Source organism: Branchiostoma belcheri, unplaced genomic scaffold (genome assembly GCF_001625305.1).
Source record: "Branchiostoma belcheri isolate BF01 breed outbred unplaced genomic scaffold, Haploidv18h27 scaffold4, whole genome shotgun sequence".
Lineage (NCBI taxonomy): Eukaryota > Metazoa > Chordata > Leptocardii > Amphioxiformes > Branchiostomatidae > Branchiostoma > Branchiostoma belcheri.
The window spans coordinates 5827407-5844174 of record NW_017804020.1 but is presented as its reverse complement, the minus strand read 5'-3'; the positions used below and the strand labels follow the sequence as shown (position 1 = coordinate 5844174).

Below are 16768 nucleotides of genomic sequence, written 5' to 3'. Positions count from 1 at the left end.
AGGCCTGCAGGCGCTGGCAACGTGAGATGTTACACAAGTTCAACAATCACATAACTTCTCACATAATTCGCTAAAAATCATGCCCATGACCTATGCAGATTATGGGCGTATCTATACGGAACCACCCAAGGCGGTTTACATGTGGTTTACCCCGAAGCCGGTTTCAAGTGGCTCCATCTGAACGCTCCGAAATCACATTGAAAGCGCCTCGATCCCAAGCCACTTCTAGAGGTGGTTTCGAATCGCTTTCCCCGCATCGCGATTTGCGTCTGAACGCAATGTGATTTCAATGTGACTTCGCCTGGTCATGGATTACGGAGTGATATTTCTTTTTTTATATGCAATACCAACTTTTACGTGGCAGCAACCTAAAGAGCAGTAATGGTCAAATAATGTGTCCGTTCTAGGGCGAGCTTCACCGCCTCTGGCGGGACCACGTCGGCATTCGGCCGAGATACGCTGGGAGGGGGGCATCAGCAAGCAGGTCGTTGACCTCTGACATTAATAACACGCAGCCTTGCGTGTTATCATCAAACAGCAATAAATGTAGCTCAAGCGTATTGTGTTCGGACACGGTTTCACAGGTGTGTGTGGCACGTGGACCAGATGTGAGGAATGTGAGTTACCCGAATCGCGCCTTGGGTGGTTCCGTATAGACACGGCCTATGTCTTCACCCACCATTAGGGTATTATTAGTCCAACGACACAGCTGGAAAATTGTGCAAATTATAATTACGATGGAGGCTGAACTACGATTGTTTCATAACTTTAGAATCGCGCGCCTTCTTCACAGTGGAGGCAGGTAGGAGATATCATTAACTGATACCAACAGAAGGCAAAACGTTTCTGATCAAAAGTTTTGATGTAGCAGTAGCATCAACTTACGAAACCCAAACAGCAATTGGTATGCTGTTGGACTACCTAAGTATATTTTGATATAGAAACAGATAGACCAAACATAATCTGTTTGGCCGTGACCCAAGATATCCCAGGTTGCTTGGTTTCATTAAATTTGTTTTCCCCCTTTCGGAGAAATCCTGAGGTTGGAGTTTATCATATGCAGCTGTTTCAACTCACGCACAATTGTGCTGCGAGAGTTCAGAGATTTCATACCTCCGAGTTTTTGTAGATTTTTTGTTATCTTGTCCCCCTGATTATGGAAATAAGGTTTTAATAAGCACAATCAATTTCGCGATTGATAGTCTTCTCTATCGAAATTATATATATTGTATATGTGAAGGTCTTATCCTTTGGCAGAATTCCATTTCAACGTTTCATAATTGATTGTGCAATTTATATCATGAACACATGCATGGTGCCGGTCATGTTCACTTTTAACCAATTTAGGCCCCATTCCCGCCAGGATAAAATTGTCCGGATCGCGCCGAGTTTATTCGCTTTGATTGATCCGGCTTCTATTCGGCTTGTTCTCGAAGCCGACTCGAAACCGGATCAAACCGAATCCGGACATTTTATTCTAGTGGGAAAAGGGCCATAGATATGACACAAGTATGAATACTTTGTAAGTGCGTGCACGTTCTGCAGACGTGCTGTTCACATCATGCTGCCACAGAGGTCCAGTGTTTGAGGAGTGGAGACGAAATAGCCCTTCATGACTTTATTTCCGATTTCAGAGATCGTACGCGTGTGTATTTACAGAATTACCGCTGTTGACCATAAAACAACAATCAACATCACTTTACATTCCACATTAGTACTGTGCCCAACTTAAATATAACACATACATACCGAGCTCTAGTCACCTACATGTCCTTATACTTATATATACGCCAATATATTGCCGAACATGATAAAAATTCCTGTCTTCATGTTGTCTTACACTAAATGTAAGAAAAACAGCGTTTTCAATCAGTAGATATGAAAACATCATATAATATTGAACATTCATCAACCTTACTTTTTAGACGTGTCCAAAGATATTTCCAATATCATAGAACAAATATCATATTTCTACGTCTACATGTACCACTGACCCATACGCTTTAAATGATTAATCAATTTTACAGATATTAAGAAAAGGTCATTCCTCATCTCTTCGCTCACTTTACTTCTACAGAACCGAATTGCGAAGAACAGAAGTCAGCACAGATTATTTCAGCACAGGTTTCTGTCTCTATTTCTGTATTTTTGCAATCCACGAAATTCTAACAAGTTATCTCTACCGAGGATTACTAGTATACTTCATTACACAGGTACGTAAGCTAAGTCTGTTCTATCAGCACAAAAAAATTAGAACGATAAAATCTACTCTATAAGGCGTAACATTCATTAGCCAAAGGGAATATACGAACGGGACCTGAGGTACAAAACCTCCTAACCTATATTGTACAAAACACAAGCAGTATGTATTTGAGGTCTGTCTGACATCTAGCTTGGATCAACCTCTAGTCAGACTTTACAAGTGTCAGAACTCAGGTGACTATCCCCTACACACTACCTGGGGGATAAATGTCCCCAACGTAACAAACCAAGCAATGTCTGCCTTTCAGTCTCTTTTATACCCGTTACGTGTATTAGTGTTGATCTGTACCCTAGAGATTTCCTTTCAATTTGGACTCTAAATGACCCACATAACGTTTCATAGAAGCTTGAATGCCATGGCCGACGTCAGAACAGCCGTCACGTTATGTCGCATTTATATACAATTCTTTCAAATTTCCCATGCAGACGAGTCATAGGGGTGTCTTTTCTTTTGTCCGGCGGTATTTGGAGATTTGCTATAACTTGACTGAACCCTATAGTGTTATTTCCACTTGCTCTTCGGACACTCCGAGTGGTGCTGACGTCACAAAGTTGCCAGACAAGTCCAGAGTGCGCAGGTGCTGCAGGTCCGCCAGCGCCTTCCTGTCGATCCCGCCGTCCGTTAGTAAGTTGTTGGCCAGCTGGAGCAGCCGCAGCTTGGGCGTGTTGGAGAAGGCGTCCCCGGGGATGCGCCCGATGTCGTTGTCCTTCAGGTACAGGTACTCGAGGGAGTCGGGCAGGTTTCTGGGGACCTCGGTGAGATAGTTGGCGGACATGTCGAGGCTGTACAGCTCCAGGAGGAGTTCGAACGCGCCGCTCTCGATCTTGTCGTCCGTGATGCGGTTGTTCTGCAGGTACAGCCACTTCAGGTTGTTGAGCTGGGTGAAGGCGTCGCGCTTGATGGCGGTCAGGTCGTTACTCTGTAACGGGATGGAAGAACACCGGAATCACGTCAGGCAAAAAAGAAAAAGAAAAAACAGCTTAGCGGGTGCAGAGGCGTTGGTGGGACTAGAACACGTCCCTATCTATAGAAGGGCCGACATTTGCTCGCGAGCAAATCATATTTCAGTGAATTCGAATGTTTCCATTCAGCTCCATTTTAGACTGGCAGTACTAGTAGTTCACTTTTGGGCAAAAGTTATTTTGGAATATTCTATAGCACAGAATTGCCAGTATTGAACTACAGTATTGCAACAAAACATGTAACCTTTCTGCGATGGTGAACATAATGCCATAAACACTAGTTTACCTGCAGGAAGAGATATCTGAGTCCATTCGGCAGGTTGTCCGGTGGGAGGGTCAGCAGGTTCTCCGACATGTCCAGCGTCTCCAGCTGCGGGAGGAACGAGAACGCCGTGGGGTGAAGTCCCGATGTGCGCAGGAGGTTGTTACTCAAGTCCAGCTCAGTCAGGGAGCCCACCTTCTTGAAGGCCCCCAGAGGTAGTGTAGACAGCTCGTTACCTGGTAGAATGGCAAGATTAATTGTGCGTTAGCTATAGCATTAACGTCCATCATTTGCGAGACAGTGAAAGAAACCATCCTCATCAGGGCACACGCACACCAACCCTCTCTCAACCGGGACGGGCGGGGGGCGGTACCGACTTCCGACGACCCAGTGCTGACGTCACACGTGGAAAAAATCACGCGTCTATAGCACTGGTCAGAAAGCTGATGAAGACCGAGTGTTCAGTCGAAAATTCCGGTGAGCTAATTTCTTTGAGTTGGAGAACAGTTTAGTTCAGTTAAATCATCTAAATTGTGCACCTTGAAAACAAACGATAACAAATCGTTGAAATATTATGACCTTTCGTGGCCTTGGGGAAATGTTTATTGAACAGCAAAATTGCCAACGCTCACCTTCCAGGTAAAGTTTCTGCAGACTCCTCGGCATGTCATCAGGGATGGAGGTCAGGTTGTTTTTGGACAGGTCGAGCAACTGCAAGTCTCCCAGACCATCAAACGCCTGGTCGGCGACTCTACAGACAACAGATCGTACACAGAACCACTCCTATTAGCTGACAAAAATGTTAAGAAAACATAATAACCTGCATTTATACATACAGTTACCGACTTTTGTAGTCGACCTCAGTCAAAGCATTACATAGCGGCAAAACCTACAACTAATATAAATATAATGGTGATAAACGCGTCATATGTATGGAGCATCGACTGACTTGTTATCTGTGAGCCGGTTGCCTCTGAGGTACAGACGCTTGAGCTGCGGCAGGGTGGAGAACGTGAAGGGTTCTAGCGCCGTGATGCGGTTATCCTGCAGGAACAGTTGGTGTAACGTCCGCGGCAGGTTGTACGGAACGGCGCTCAGGCTGTTATTGGACAGGTACAGCCGCTCCAGACTGATCATACCTGCAAGTGTAAGCGGCATTTTGATTACAATTTTGCAACAAAACGTTTTATAGTTTTATAAACATTTATAGTTCGCACTTGAACAGCCTACAGGAGGCAGACTTACTGTGCACCGCCAGAAAATACTATAAGCTAGAATTTAAACAAACAGTGTTTCAAGCTTTATACACATTCACAAGCTAGGGTCTACCAGGCTCCGGAAGCTGTTGGAAAGAGTAGAAATTAGCCAAATAGAGAGATAACATAACAGGAGAGTTGGTGTGCTCCCGAAACATAAAAGTCAAAAAGATCTTTTGTATGGCGTATTATACCAGACTAGCACAAACCTTCGAATGCTTCATCCGCGATGCCGTCGTTAGTAAGACTGTTGTTATTCAGGTACAGCCTTTCCAGGTCCTGTAGCTCATAAAACTTGTACGGCGGTAACTTCGTGAGTCTGTTGTCCTCCAGTGACAGGACCTCTAGTGACTTGGGCAGCTCCGACGGGACCGACCTGAGGCGGTTCTGGGACAGGATGAGGTACTTGAGGTTTGTGACTCCAGCCAGGGAACCCGGGGTGATGCCGTCGTCTGTCAGGGCGTTGTTCTCCAGGTAGAGCCGCTCCAGGTTGGTAGTCTGAGACAGAGCCGTGGGCGGGATGGTGGAGATGTAGTTATTGTCCAGGTACAGGGACTTCAGCGTGGGGGGCAGATCTACCGGGACTGACGACAAACTGTTCCCAGACAGGTACAGGTACTCCAGTTTGCGGAGCCCGTTGAATGCTCCTTGCTCGATGCCGTCGTTGGTGACGAGGTTGTTGTGGATCTCCAGGACCCTCAGCTGTGGTACGTTGGCCAGGTCTTTTACTTTGATGTTAGCGATGCTGTTATCGTCCAGGTAAAGGTGTCTCGTATCAGGTGGCAGATCTGATGGAATACTTGTTAAGCCGAGTTTGCTGCAGTCCACGTAGCCGTAGTTGTCGCATGTACAGCCGAGCGGACACACAGTGGCGCGCGGGGCGGCGGCGGTGGTTGTGGGGGGTACGGTCGGCACCCCGTTTAGTCGTCCAGGTTGGAAGTCGCCGTCGATAGCCGGACCCCCTCTCGGCCGTGGAGAGGGAAGTTCAAGGAACGCACCCGGCTGTTCGCTTGGCAACAAATTCGTCTCGCCTTGTGTCTGTCGCTCACAGAGTTCTGCAATGCTGTCGATGCTCCTTTCCGCCAGGTTAGATGGAGAGGAGCACTGGGTCCTATCTATGTCAGGCACGTAGACTAAGCTGTTCTCGATCCAACTGACCAAGGGACACAGGCGGAAGTCACAGCTCCACGGGTTGTCGTTGAGAGCAATAAGTTGCAAGGACGGATTTTTGTTGAGTATCCACCCCATAGAAGCCTCGGAGATGCTACCTATCTGGTTATAGTCAAAGTAGCCATACTCCAGACTGTTCGGCATGTTGTTTGGCACGTCTGTCAGCAGGTTATTGGACATGTACAGGTAGAGGAGGTTATCCATTCCGCTGAAGGCTTCGCTGGCGATATTCTCACTCACAATCTCGTTGTTCTGAAGTTCCAGAACCCGTAGGTTTGACAGGCGTCTGAAAATCCCCGCTGGGATGGACGTGATGTTGTTATTGTTGAGATACAAATGCCAAGCGTTTGCAGGGAGATTGGGAGGGATTTCGATAAGACCTTGGTAGCCACAATCAATATAACCTTCGATACACCGGCAGCTGTCTGGACATGTGTCTTCCCCGGTGTCTTCCTCGTCATAGTCAGCAATGGTTGTTCTCTCAGGCGCCACAGTAGTTCTCTGCCTCCCCTGAACTGGAGGGAAGGTAGGGAAATACAGGTCTGGGAAGATGGGAACATCAGGGCGATCAGGGGTTTTTACTATGGGGTTTAAATCTCCCGATCCCTCTGCAGAACCTTCTTCGGGTACGATCGGCGCCTTAGGCCTCTCTGGTTCTGGTTGTCGCGGTTCTTCTGTTGTCACTGCTTCCGGCACCGTGTCGCAGATCTCTTCCACGGTAAAGCCGCCGACGGGCTGCTCGCGACGGTAGGACGGGGAGGCGCACAAGACTTTGTCACGATTCGGAACTTCCATGTCTGTTTCATCCAGCCACTGTCTGAGGAAACAGAGCCTGGCGTCGCAAGCCCACGGGTTCTCATGCAGGGAAACCCAGTTCAGAGATGGCTGGTTGCTGAGAGTGGACAGAATCGAGTCTGTGACTGCCTGCATCTGGTTTCCGTCCAGATCTATATATTGTAGTGTGTACGGTAAATTGACAGGAAGGTCTGTAAGCTGATTCTTGGACAAAAACAGGTACAAAAGGTTGTCCAGTCCGACGAAGCTGTCATCTGCAATCTGATCACTTGTTATCTGGTTATGTTGCATCTCCAATACTGTGAGCCTTTTCAGATTGGAAAACACCCTCGATGGAACGGACTTGATATTGTTGTGGTTGAGGTAGAGATGCTCCGTGGTGGACGGCAAGTTTCTTGGCACTTCGTTCAGTTGAGCATAGCTACAGTCCACGTACTCGTACTCACACCGGCACGCATCGGGACACGTACCGTCAGCTTCAGGGAAGATCTCTCCCTCCGTAGGCACTCTGGATGTTGGGCGGGGTCTGCTAGATGTCCATGGCGGTCGGGTTGCTCTGGGACGCGGTCTTGTCGGAGGGCGGTAAGTTGTTCTCGAGATGAGGAACGAAGGTTCTGTGGTCGTTGGGAAGTCACCTGACATCTCCTCTTCCCTCTCGTCTGTCGGCTCTGTGACGACTCCTGTGACTCCGTCGCTGCACATCTCGTCTTCGGAGATGTTTTCTACCAGGCGTCCTTGTCGGGAGCTCGGTTCCATACAGACAACTTTCTCTCTGAAGGGGATGGTGACGCGAGTAGTGGACAGCCAGCGGCGGAACGCGCACATGCTGGCGGAGGTGCACTCGTACGGGTTCTGATGGAGGGACAGCCAGGTCAGGGACGGCACGGACTCCTGGAACTGTTGCAGCCTACAGGAGGAAAGGTGGAAAGATCAATGTCAAGTCACATAAGGACAGATCTTTGGACCAACTGTTAGTTTAGAGCTCCCTGGCTGTTGCTAGGCTTATCACAAAAATCATCTGAATAAACTGTGTCATTTTAGTTTAGTATATAACCATTTAAATGAGAGAACAGCTTATGTTTAACAATGGGTACCTTCACTTAGATTCCAAATGCGGTATGAAATTCTCGACAGTTAAATTATGACAATTTCTCATGCAAATTAGGTTTACGTAATTAACTTTACGAAATTCACCTATCGCTGGGCACACCGGTGATGTTATTTTCTTCGATGAAGAGGTACTCGAGCGTTGCCGGCAGGTCCAGCGGGATCTGTGTCAGGCGGTTCCCGGTCAGGTACAGGTACACCATGTTGGCAGGGCCGTCAAACGCGCGCCGGCCGATCCTCTCACTGGTGATCATGTTGTACTGGATTTCCAGAACCTGGAGAACAGCAGTTTTGAGGGAAGGACAGTATTAGGGCTGACTATTTTAATATATGGGAATTATGTCCGAAAGAAAGTTGTCAAAAGCCATGTACCTTTTTATCTTCCATCATTTTACTACCATCTACATTTTTAAGATAGGGTGCATTTGGCTTCAGAATGTAATCTCTATCTAGACCATAAGTAGGCCCGCTGTATAAGTGATTACTGGCCGTCAGAGACGAGTAATGTTCCAATCAGCAAACTCGTTTGTGTAGAGTGATCACTGATACTCTACTAACATTTTTTTCATAATTATCCATACAACCGAAGTCCCCACATTATTGTCTTGACTGACCATTCGCCACTATGATTAAATGAAAAAGAATGTTCGTATCGAGAATTCAGTCTAGACAAGGATCCAGCCGAGTTCTGCTCTATACCTGGAGACGAGCGAGGTTGGAGAAGACTCCGTCCGGAATCTCTGTGATGAGGTTGTTGTCCAGGTACAGATGCTGTGTGTTGGGCGGGATGTCGGAGGGAATCTCCGTCAGACCGGCCTTGCCGCAGTCCACCAGGTCATTGTTACAGGAACATTTGGACGGACATGGCACTGTCCCTGCAGGATGGGGGCACAGAGAATAATTGTAAGTATAATAACAGTACCAAATTCTATCTAGGGTTTTTCAATTTTGATTAGTCTGGGAACAGGATGTTGAATGTTATAGATAAACTATACCATTCTCTACCTTGTCCCATGAATACGCCTAAATGTGTGTACCTGGTTGGACAGGCGGTCTCTCGGTCCCTACAGGTGGGTACGGTCGTCCTTCCGTCACCATTGGCCGCGTCGGAGTCGGCTGGGTTGGGCGCGTGGTCACTGTGGAAAAAGAAAACTTTTTTTGTTACACAATTCCAACAGTGGACAACAGTTGTTGATGATAAACGATACCACACCATGGCATGGGGATATCGGAATATTTAATTCCAATACCTGAAAATACAGATACGATGAAAAAATGACTATCTGGACCACGACAACTAACCATATACCGAAGATCAGACAAATTCCTCGAACCCTCCATGAGTCAAAGCTGAGAACATATGTACAAAAACGACAATAATACCTTCACGTGGAGCGATATTTCCTAAGCACTAACAAATATTTTACTACTCTCACCTCGTTCTTCCTGGGTTGTCAATGGTCTAACAGGAGGCGCCTCTGTCTTCTCGGGTGTCTCACTGTCTGTGACCAGATCCCTGTCCGGAGCGCCAGTTGACGATTCCGGCGGCGGCAGCCCCTGGCACAGGGAGGCCGTGCTGAGAGAGTCCACGGTCTGCCCACGGAGGGACTCCGGCATGTAGCAAGCGATCCTGTCGCGAGCCTCAATCCGCACTTCGCTGGTCTCCATCCACCGTCTGAGCGAGCACAGCGCCGCCTCGCAACTCCACGGGTTCTCCTGGAGAGTCAGGCTCTGCAGGCTGGGGATGTCGGCAAAGATACCACCGTCTATCGACTCAAACCCGCAGTTGTTGAGTTGGATTACTTGTAACTCAGGGAGGCCACTGAAGACATTGCGAGGAAGAGCCTGAAGCCGCTCGTTGCCGGCTAGTAATACGGACATCAGACTTTTCGCTCCTTCGAAAGCCATCTCGTGTATGTTCGACAGCAGCATGTACCGCAAATCGAGTAGTTCCAGTGAGTCCAGTCCGAAGAATGCTTTTTCAGTCAAGTCGGTCACCTTGTTGTCACGGAGGTACAACTTCTTGAGATTTCGTAGATTCTGGAGGGCCATGGTGGGTATGACGGTTAACTCGTTGTACTCAAGATACAAAGTTTCCAAACTGTCGAGACCGAAGAACGAGTTGGTCTGCATCTCTGTGAGGCCGATTCGACGGGGCGAAGAGATCCCTCAGGTTGGAGAAGCCATAGAACGTTCCTGCTGGCAGAGCGCGAATCGGGTTGCCTGAGATGTCAAAACGCTGAAGACCTTCCGCCAAGTCCGTAGGAATCGTAGGGAACTGCCTAAGAAGGTTGTTGGACAGGTATAGACCCTCAAGAAGAGGCAAACCGCTAGACGAGCTCTCCTTGATACCATCGTCTGTGATTTTGTTGTTTTCAAGATGAAGAAATTCGAGTGCAGCTAGCCCGATGAAGACGTTCGCTGGGACGTCAGAGATCTGGTTGTTGTTGAGGTACAGTCGCTCCGTGGCAGCAGGGATGTCGGCTGGAATCTCTGTGAGCCCCAGATCTGCGCAGTTCACCGTCAGCTCGTAACATTCGCACGCGCTCGGGCAACCGTCCAACGTCACGCCGGTCGTTGGCCGCTCAGGTACCGGTGTGGGGATGACCTCTGGTGCATCCGTGACGCTGTCAATGACTCCCGGATACGGCGGCGGTTGTGGTCTGGGCTTGTCTGGCATCTCCTCTGGCTTGTCACACTGACCTACTTGGAGGGAGTCCACCTCAAGATCATCCACAGTTGTTCCCTGCAAACTTGCGGGGCCTTGGCACGTCACCCTGTTCCGGTAAGGTATGTAAGCCTGGGTTTGATTCATCCACTGAGCGAGCCCGGCTACACACCGGTCACACACCCATGGGTTATCATGTAGAGCAACCCATGACAGAGACGACACACCCATGAATATGGCCGGGTCTAGCCATTTTAGCATGCAGTTGCTAATGGCGACTGACTTCAGGTTGGGACAGTATTTCAAACTGCCCTCGTGGATGTGGGTTAGTTTCTTGTTGCCCGTGAGGAGGATGGTGCTGAGGCTTGGCATTTTCACAAAAGCGCGTTCTGGGATGTAAGAAATCATGGTGCTGCTGAGATCGATGTACTCAACACCGATGTCGTCATTCAGAGCATCCTCGTAAATGTCCGTGATGGGATTCCCTGCGATGCAGAACTCTTTCAGATCATGCATGTCCTCTATCTCCCAGTATGGGATGGTCGTCACGTTATTAAAGGCCAGGTATAGACGCTGCACCTTTTTTAAGCCAGAGAACGAGCCCTCGTATATTTCCGTCATGCCGGTTCTCGTCATCATCAGTTCCATCAGGTTCTGGAAGTCGTCGAACGTTCCAGGCGCGATGTTTCCGATGGGGTTGTTGGAAATGTCGAGGTGCTTTAGGCTGTAAGCCAGATTCCTCATTACGACGGGTGGAATAGCCTTAAACTTGTTGTTAGCAAGGTATAGACCCTCCAGGTTGGGCAGAGCGCTTAGAGACCCCTGCGGCAAGCCCTGTAGAGTAAGGTCATTGTTCTCAAGGTGCAAGAACTTCAACGCCTCCAAGCCCGACAGGGAGCCTTCGGGGATGTTTGTGATCATGTTGTTCTGAAGATGCAGCCTCTCAGTGCTGGCAGGAATGCCGTCAGGAACACTCTTCAAACTTCTGTCTGCGCAGTCCACGATGTTCCCGTAACATCTGCACTTCAGTGGGCATCCGCCAGTGGGCGGTACTACATTTGGGTCCGGTTTGACGTCAATGCCACCTCCGGGAATCTCGTTGGGACTCACCGGTACGTCCTGACACATCTGAACCGCTTCAGGAGCGTCCATTAACCGCGTTATGGCTGTACCCTTCATGTGTTCTGGTGTAGAGCACTTGATTTTGTCCACATTGGCAATGCTCACTGACGTTGTCTCCATCCACCTCATCAGCTTGCACATGGTAGAGTCGCACCGCCACGGGTTCTCGTACAAGGAAATCCACTCCAGCATCGGCATCACCTCCAGAAAGTCTGGCTCCAGGCGCTTCAGGCCACATTCATGAAGCTTCAGGAACTTCAGGTTGCCCAGGCGTGAGAACGTGTTCTTGTGGATCGTCGTGAGATTCAGGTTTCCAGAGAGGACGAGTGTCTCGAGGTTTGGCAGTTTGTAGAAGCACCATTCGTTCAGATCCATCATCTTGGTGTACCCCAAGTCAAGATATTCAAGAGAGGAAAGTCCCTTGAAAGACCTTTCATCCAAGTCAGCGATCGGATTGCCGCGTAAATGTAGTCTCTTGAGATTTGTCCTGTGCCTTAGAGCTTCATTTGGGACTTTCTTGAGGTTGTTGTACTGTAGATAAAGACCCTCCAGATTTCTCATTCCACGGAACGTGCCCTTCTTCAAAGATGATATGCCAACTCCTCTAAGCCACAACTCCTTCAACATCTTAAACCCTCGGAAAATTCCCGAAGGCACATTGCCGAGGGGATTTCCGGAGAGATCCAGGTATTTCAGTTGATAAGACACACCTGAGAGGTACATGGGCACCTCGGTCAACAGGTTATTGGTCATGTACAATCCCTTCAGGTTTTTCAACCCGTCAAAAGCGTGATCGGCCAGTTCTTCGCTTGTGATGAAGTTGTTTTGTAACTCCAGAACCTTCAGGTTATTCAGGTACCTAAATGCCCCTCTGGGGATGCTCGTAATGTTATTATTGTTCAAGTATAGACGGGTCGTCCTGCGAGGAATGTTATCCGGGACTTTGTCCAGGCCAAGTCTGCTGCAGTCCACGTACCTTTTCTTACATTTACACCCCCGGGGACACTTCTTCCGACTGCTCCCGCGGTAGTACGTAACTGATTCTCCTACGATGAAAGACCGCTCATCCAACTCTTCTATTTTCGTTGTGTCGAAGTCTTCTTCATCTGTCATATCGTCGTTGCCTCCCTTGCTGTCTGTATCCCCCTCGGTGGTTTGAGCTTTAGTCTTTACCTTGAGGTCCACGTCATCGCTGTCTTCCTCACAGTCGTGACTGGTGAGTGTGATGAGGGACCTGCCGCCGTTCCGCTCGGGAAGGAAGCAGGAGATGTTGGCCATGTAGGGGATGTGCACGCGCGTGGACAGCATCCAGTCCCGCAGCCAGCACATCCTCTCGTCACACTTCCACTGGTTGTCGTGCATCGTCACCACGTACAGGGACGGGACCTGCTTGAACGTGAACTCGTCCAGAGTCTCCAGTCCGCAGTCATCGATGGCAAGCGTCTTCAGTCTTCCCAACGTGAGGAAGGCGTTTTTGTCGATTGTCTGTAACATGGTGTTACCTGACAAGAAGATGGAGGCGAGGTGAGGCAGGTTGGTGAACACTCCTCTTGTCAGAGTCTTCAGGTGCATGTTACGTGCGTCCAGGTACTCGATAGCCGGCACGCCCTCCAGGGCAGCCGGGGGAAGCTCGGATATCGGGTTGCCTCTGACGACCAGGCGGCGAAGGTACGGCAGGCGCTGGAGGGCTTCGCTGGGAAAGACGGCCAGGTCGTTGTACTCCAGGTTCAGGATCTCTAGCCTACCGGAAGAAGAGGAAGGGGAAAGGTAGAGTCGCGCGCTTTTAGCCAAGGCAGCTACCAAATGCTTTTAAATGCAAATAGACAGTAATAAAAACACAAATTACCTGTTCATCCCACTGAAGGATTCCGGAAATACCTCCCGAAGCCCGATCTTCCGAAGCTTCAGCTCCCGTAAACTCCGTAAAGAGGAGAAGACACCCTTAGGAATTTGTGAAATGCTGTTTTCGGATAGATCCAGGTAGACCAGCTCTCGCGTTACCGCCTTCAGTTGCGCCTGGGGAACTGCAGTAAGTGAGTTGTTCGTCAGGTGGAGTTCCTTCAGTGATCTCAAACCCTGGAAAGCATTTCTGGACAAGCCTGCGTCTGTTATCTGATTTCTGTCCACATAAAGGACAGTCAAGTTCGCTAAGCCTGAGAATTTTCCGGCTGGAATACTCGTCAGCTTGTTTCCACACAGGAAAAGTTCGGTTGTGTTTCTCGGGACGTCATCGGGGATAGTGTCCAGCTCCAGCTCGGAGCAGTCGACTGTTGTACCCGTACATTTACATGGCAGTGGGCAGGCGTGCGCCCAGGTGGTCAGCAGGAGGAGGCTGGTCAGCCACAGTGCAGTAGAGGGCGGCCACTCCATCCTGTGATTGACTAATGCCATGGCAACTGCAAGGGCACAAGTAATGAACACAGAGTTAGTTAATCACACCATTTTTCTATTCCCACTTTTCCCCATATTTTACATAACAGTTCATCCAGATAACGTTACATCTGTATGCCAAACGTTATGTAACAAGTAAATTAAAGCTCCTGTCACACATTCAGAACCTTCCTCGGAACACCAGCCGACCAAGGATGCCATGGCTGAACTTCGGGAGCAGTCTGACCAGATTTAGGTGCCACGCCAACCTTTCGAATCATGTCTGAGTTAAATTTGAGTCAAATGTGACTGCCAACCACGCACCAAACTACTCCAGAAACCCAGCCAACTATGACCAAATGTTTTAAACATTTTCAAACATTCAGCTGGCGCAGCCGAACAGTAGCCAACCTCGCCGAACACCAGCCAACAAAGACAAAGTTTACATCATTTAAAGTCCTGATAAATCTATACACATATCAAATATCACTTCCTTAATTCTTTGGTCGGATGTTTGGTCTCACGCGGTAGATAAAGGAATCAGACAAAACAAACCTAAACCTGCAGGTGGTGGTTTAAAATTCCTCTAGTGGAAACAATGAAATATGCTTTTACGTCTATTTCTTAAAACAAGAAACATGAGAGAACCATTCCGTATGCAAGAAAAATAAATGGAACAAGAATCAACTCTGTCCTTTATCATTTCGAAATCTACCCACATACCCAATATCATCACAATCCATATCAAACATGAAACGCTGTCTGCTACCAAAAATCACAACCCTAGGATAAAAGATACAAAAACAGAAATTTTGCTGCAGTATCAAGGACATCCACCAGGAGGCCCATATTTGACCTTGACCTTCTAGTTCCTATAGCTAAGACCTACCCACATATCAAATATCATCACAATCCATCCAGGCCTTCTTAGTTATGTTGACCAGAATTATGCGGAGACGCAGACATACGGACCAAAAAAATGTACGTATACCTGGCTTGTACATGGCAGGATGCCAGAGCTATGAGATCTATCTAACTGAAGTGATTATGTAGACATCCCACACGACGACGTTTCTTGTATCATATCCAGGATTACAAGTTGAACATCGGTTTCTCATATGTCTGTTTGTCCCTGTCATGTCTGATGTACAACATAGCGTGTCCGACTTGGTCCTTGGATATGTCTCTACTTAGCTATGTTACATTTTTGGATCCAAGTACTGACATACAGACATACTGTTCTAGAAATAGACAACCCCAGGCGTGGTCAAGGTTCGTCACGGCCTGACCAGGATGGGTAAACTGTTGGCAAGTGTCCTGTTGGCAGGTCCTGACTGGGCGCAGGACGTGATTCCAGATCAGACTTGAGGAGAGAAACCGATCCAGGTGAATAACCGGCGTTTGAAGAGAGAGCTAACATATACACACATGCACATACGCACACACACACACACACACACACACACGAACATTTATTACAGTAATACACATAAACAATTCACATGCCCATCTTCCATAGTTCTTAGCCACAAATGTATAGAATCTGAATTTCCTCATTTAATTATGTAGATTAACTCCTGTGTCGCATGATTAGCATTTGATTATGTCAGCTATTGGGCCGAAAGCTTTGCCAAACACCCCTGTCCCAACAACAAATACTTAAAAAATGTCCACAACACGAGATATCCTACCAACAAGGACCACTGCAGTACCGTGAAATGCCGCTAGATCAACCATAATTGTCCTTAAAAATTGGCAACCTACACATATAATGCTACTAACACATAACCTTCTCGACGAAGGTAATTCATGTGACGTCACAGCCTCCTTTGCAGGCGTTCCCGGTGAGGTGTTTTTTTTTTCTTTTTAATTTTCTGATAGCTCGCGCTTCTCTGACCGACCGCCCCTCCCCCCAAAGCGACTGCACCGGGAATGCCTGCATAAGAGGCTATGGCGTTATTACTAGTACTAGTAGGCTACTTATCAGTCGGCATCTGTTTCCTATCTCATGTCTGCCTCCGAGCGACACAAAAATTACGAGTGAACACAGACGGGTAAGTTATAGTTTTCGTACAAAAATCAATGCGCGCGCGCATGCCTTCCATAAAACGAATTAGTTGAGGCTGATTAGTACGTCCCCTTGTTTTCATTGAGCTGGCCGTCTGTCCAGTGCCTTCTGTCTGTGTTGCATGGAAATGTTGTTCCCATTATGAAAACAGTGACACGAAAGTGAAGTATACCCAGATGTGGCAACGGACGCTTTCTCCTAATCCTAACCACATCCCCGCAGGTTGTGTACTGCGAATGGCCGTGCCAAAAAAAAATGCAATCAGTGGTCTACAGCAGAGGTTGGAGTGGGGGATGGTAAGAGAAACGCTAAAAAGGGAGCATGCCTCTGGGCACGCCTTCGGTGACTCGCAATCTCCACCGACCCCCCACCCTCCCGAACCACCCCTGGAACCACCCCATCAAATTTGCAGCGACCACCTCTGGGCGACCTTTTCAGTGGTTCTAGTACTTCTCCCCATCCGCTTGTGTAAGATAGCGCCAAAAGGCCGCCCGAAAAAGATCCACAAAATCATTGAAGACCCCGTAAAATTAACATTCAACCCTAAATCATACAGGCACCAGCATCGTTGGCAGTGCTTCGCTTTTAACCAGCGTTTAAACGAACAATCCGCCAGTTTTCTTCCGGACATACGGAAAAACTAACAACAGATGGTAGCCGCCAGCGAGGAGGTTACAGGCAGTCAGCACTCACGGTTACCATGGTGACAAATGCTGACATGAAGT

At 48.2% G+C, this 16768-nt stretch overlaps 1 protein-coding gene across 1 annotated transcript in view; it reads right to left on the bottom strand.

Moving 5' to 3' along the window:
- Positions 1-1595: 1595 nt before the first annotated feature.
- LOC109477245 overlaps positions 1596-16768 on the bottom strand; it is an 18546-nt gene continuing 3373 nt past the window's right edge. The window contains 11 exon segments of the mRNA XM_019778325.1: positions 1596-3182; positions 3512-3723; positions 4120-4238; positions 4437-4626; positions 4953-7615; positions 7903-8090; positions 8515-8690; positions 8853-8951; positions 9252-9969; positions 9971-13346; positions 13452-14001. Coding sequence (XP_019633884.1) covers positions 2757-3182; positions 3512-3723; positions 4120-4238; positions 4437-4626; positions 4953-7615; positions 7903-8090; positions 8515-8690; positions 8853-8951; positions 9252-9969; positions 9971-13346; positions 13452-13996 — 8712 coding nt within the window. The 5' untranslated portion in view covers positions 13997-14001 and the 3' untranslated portion in view covers positions 1596-2756.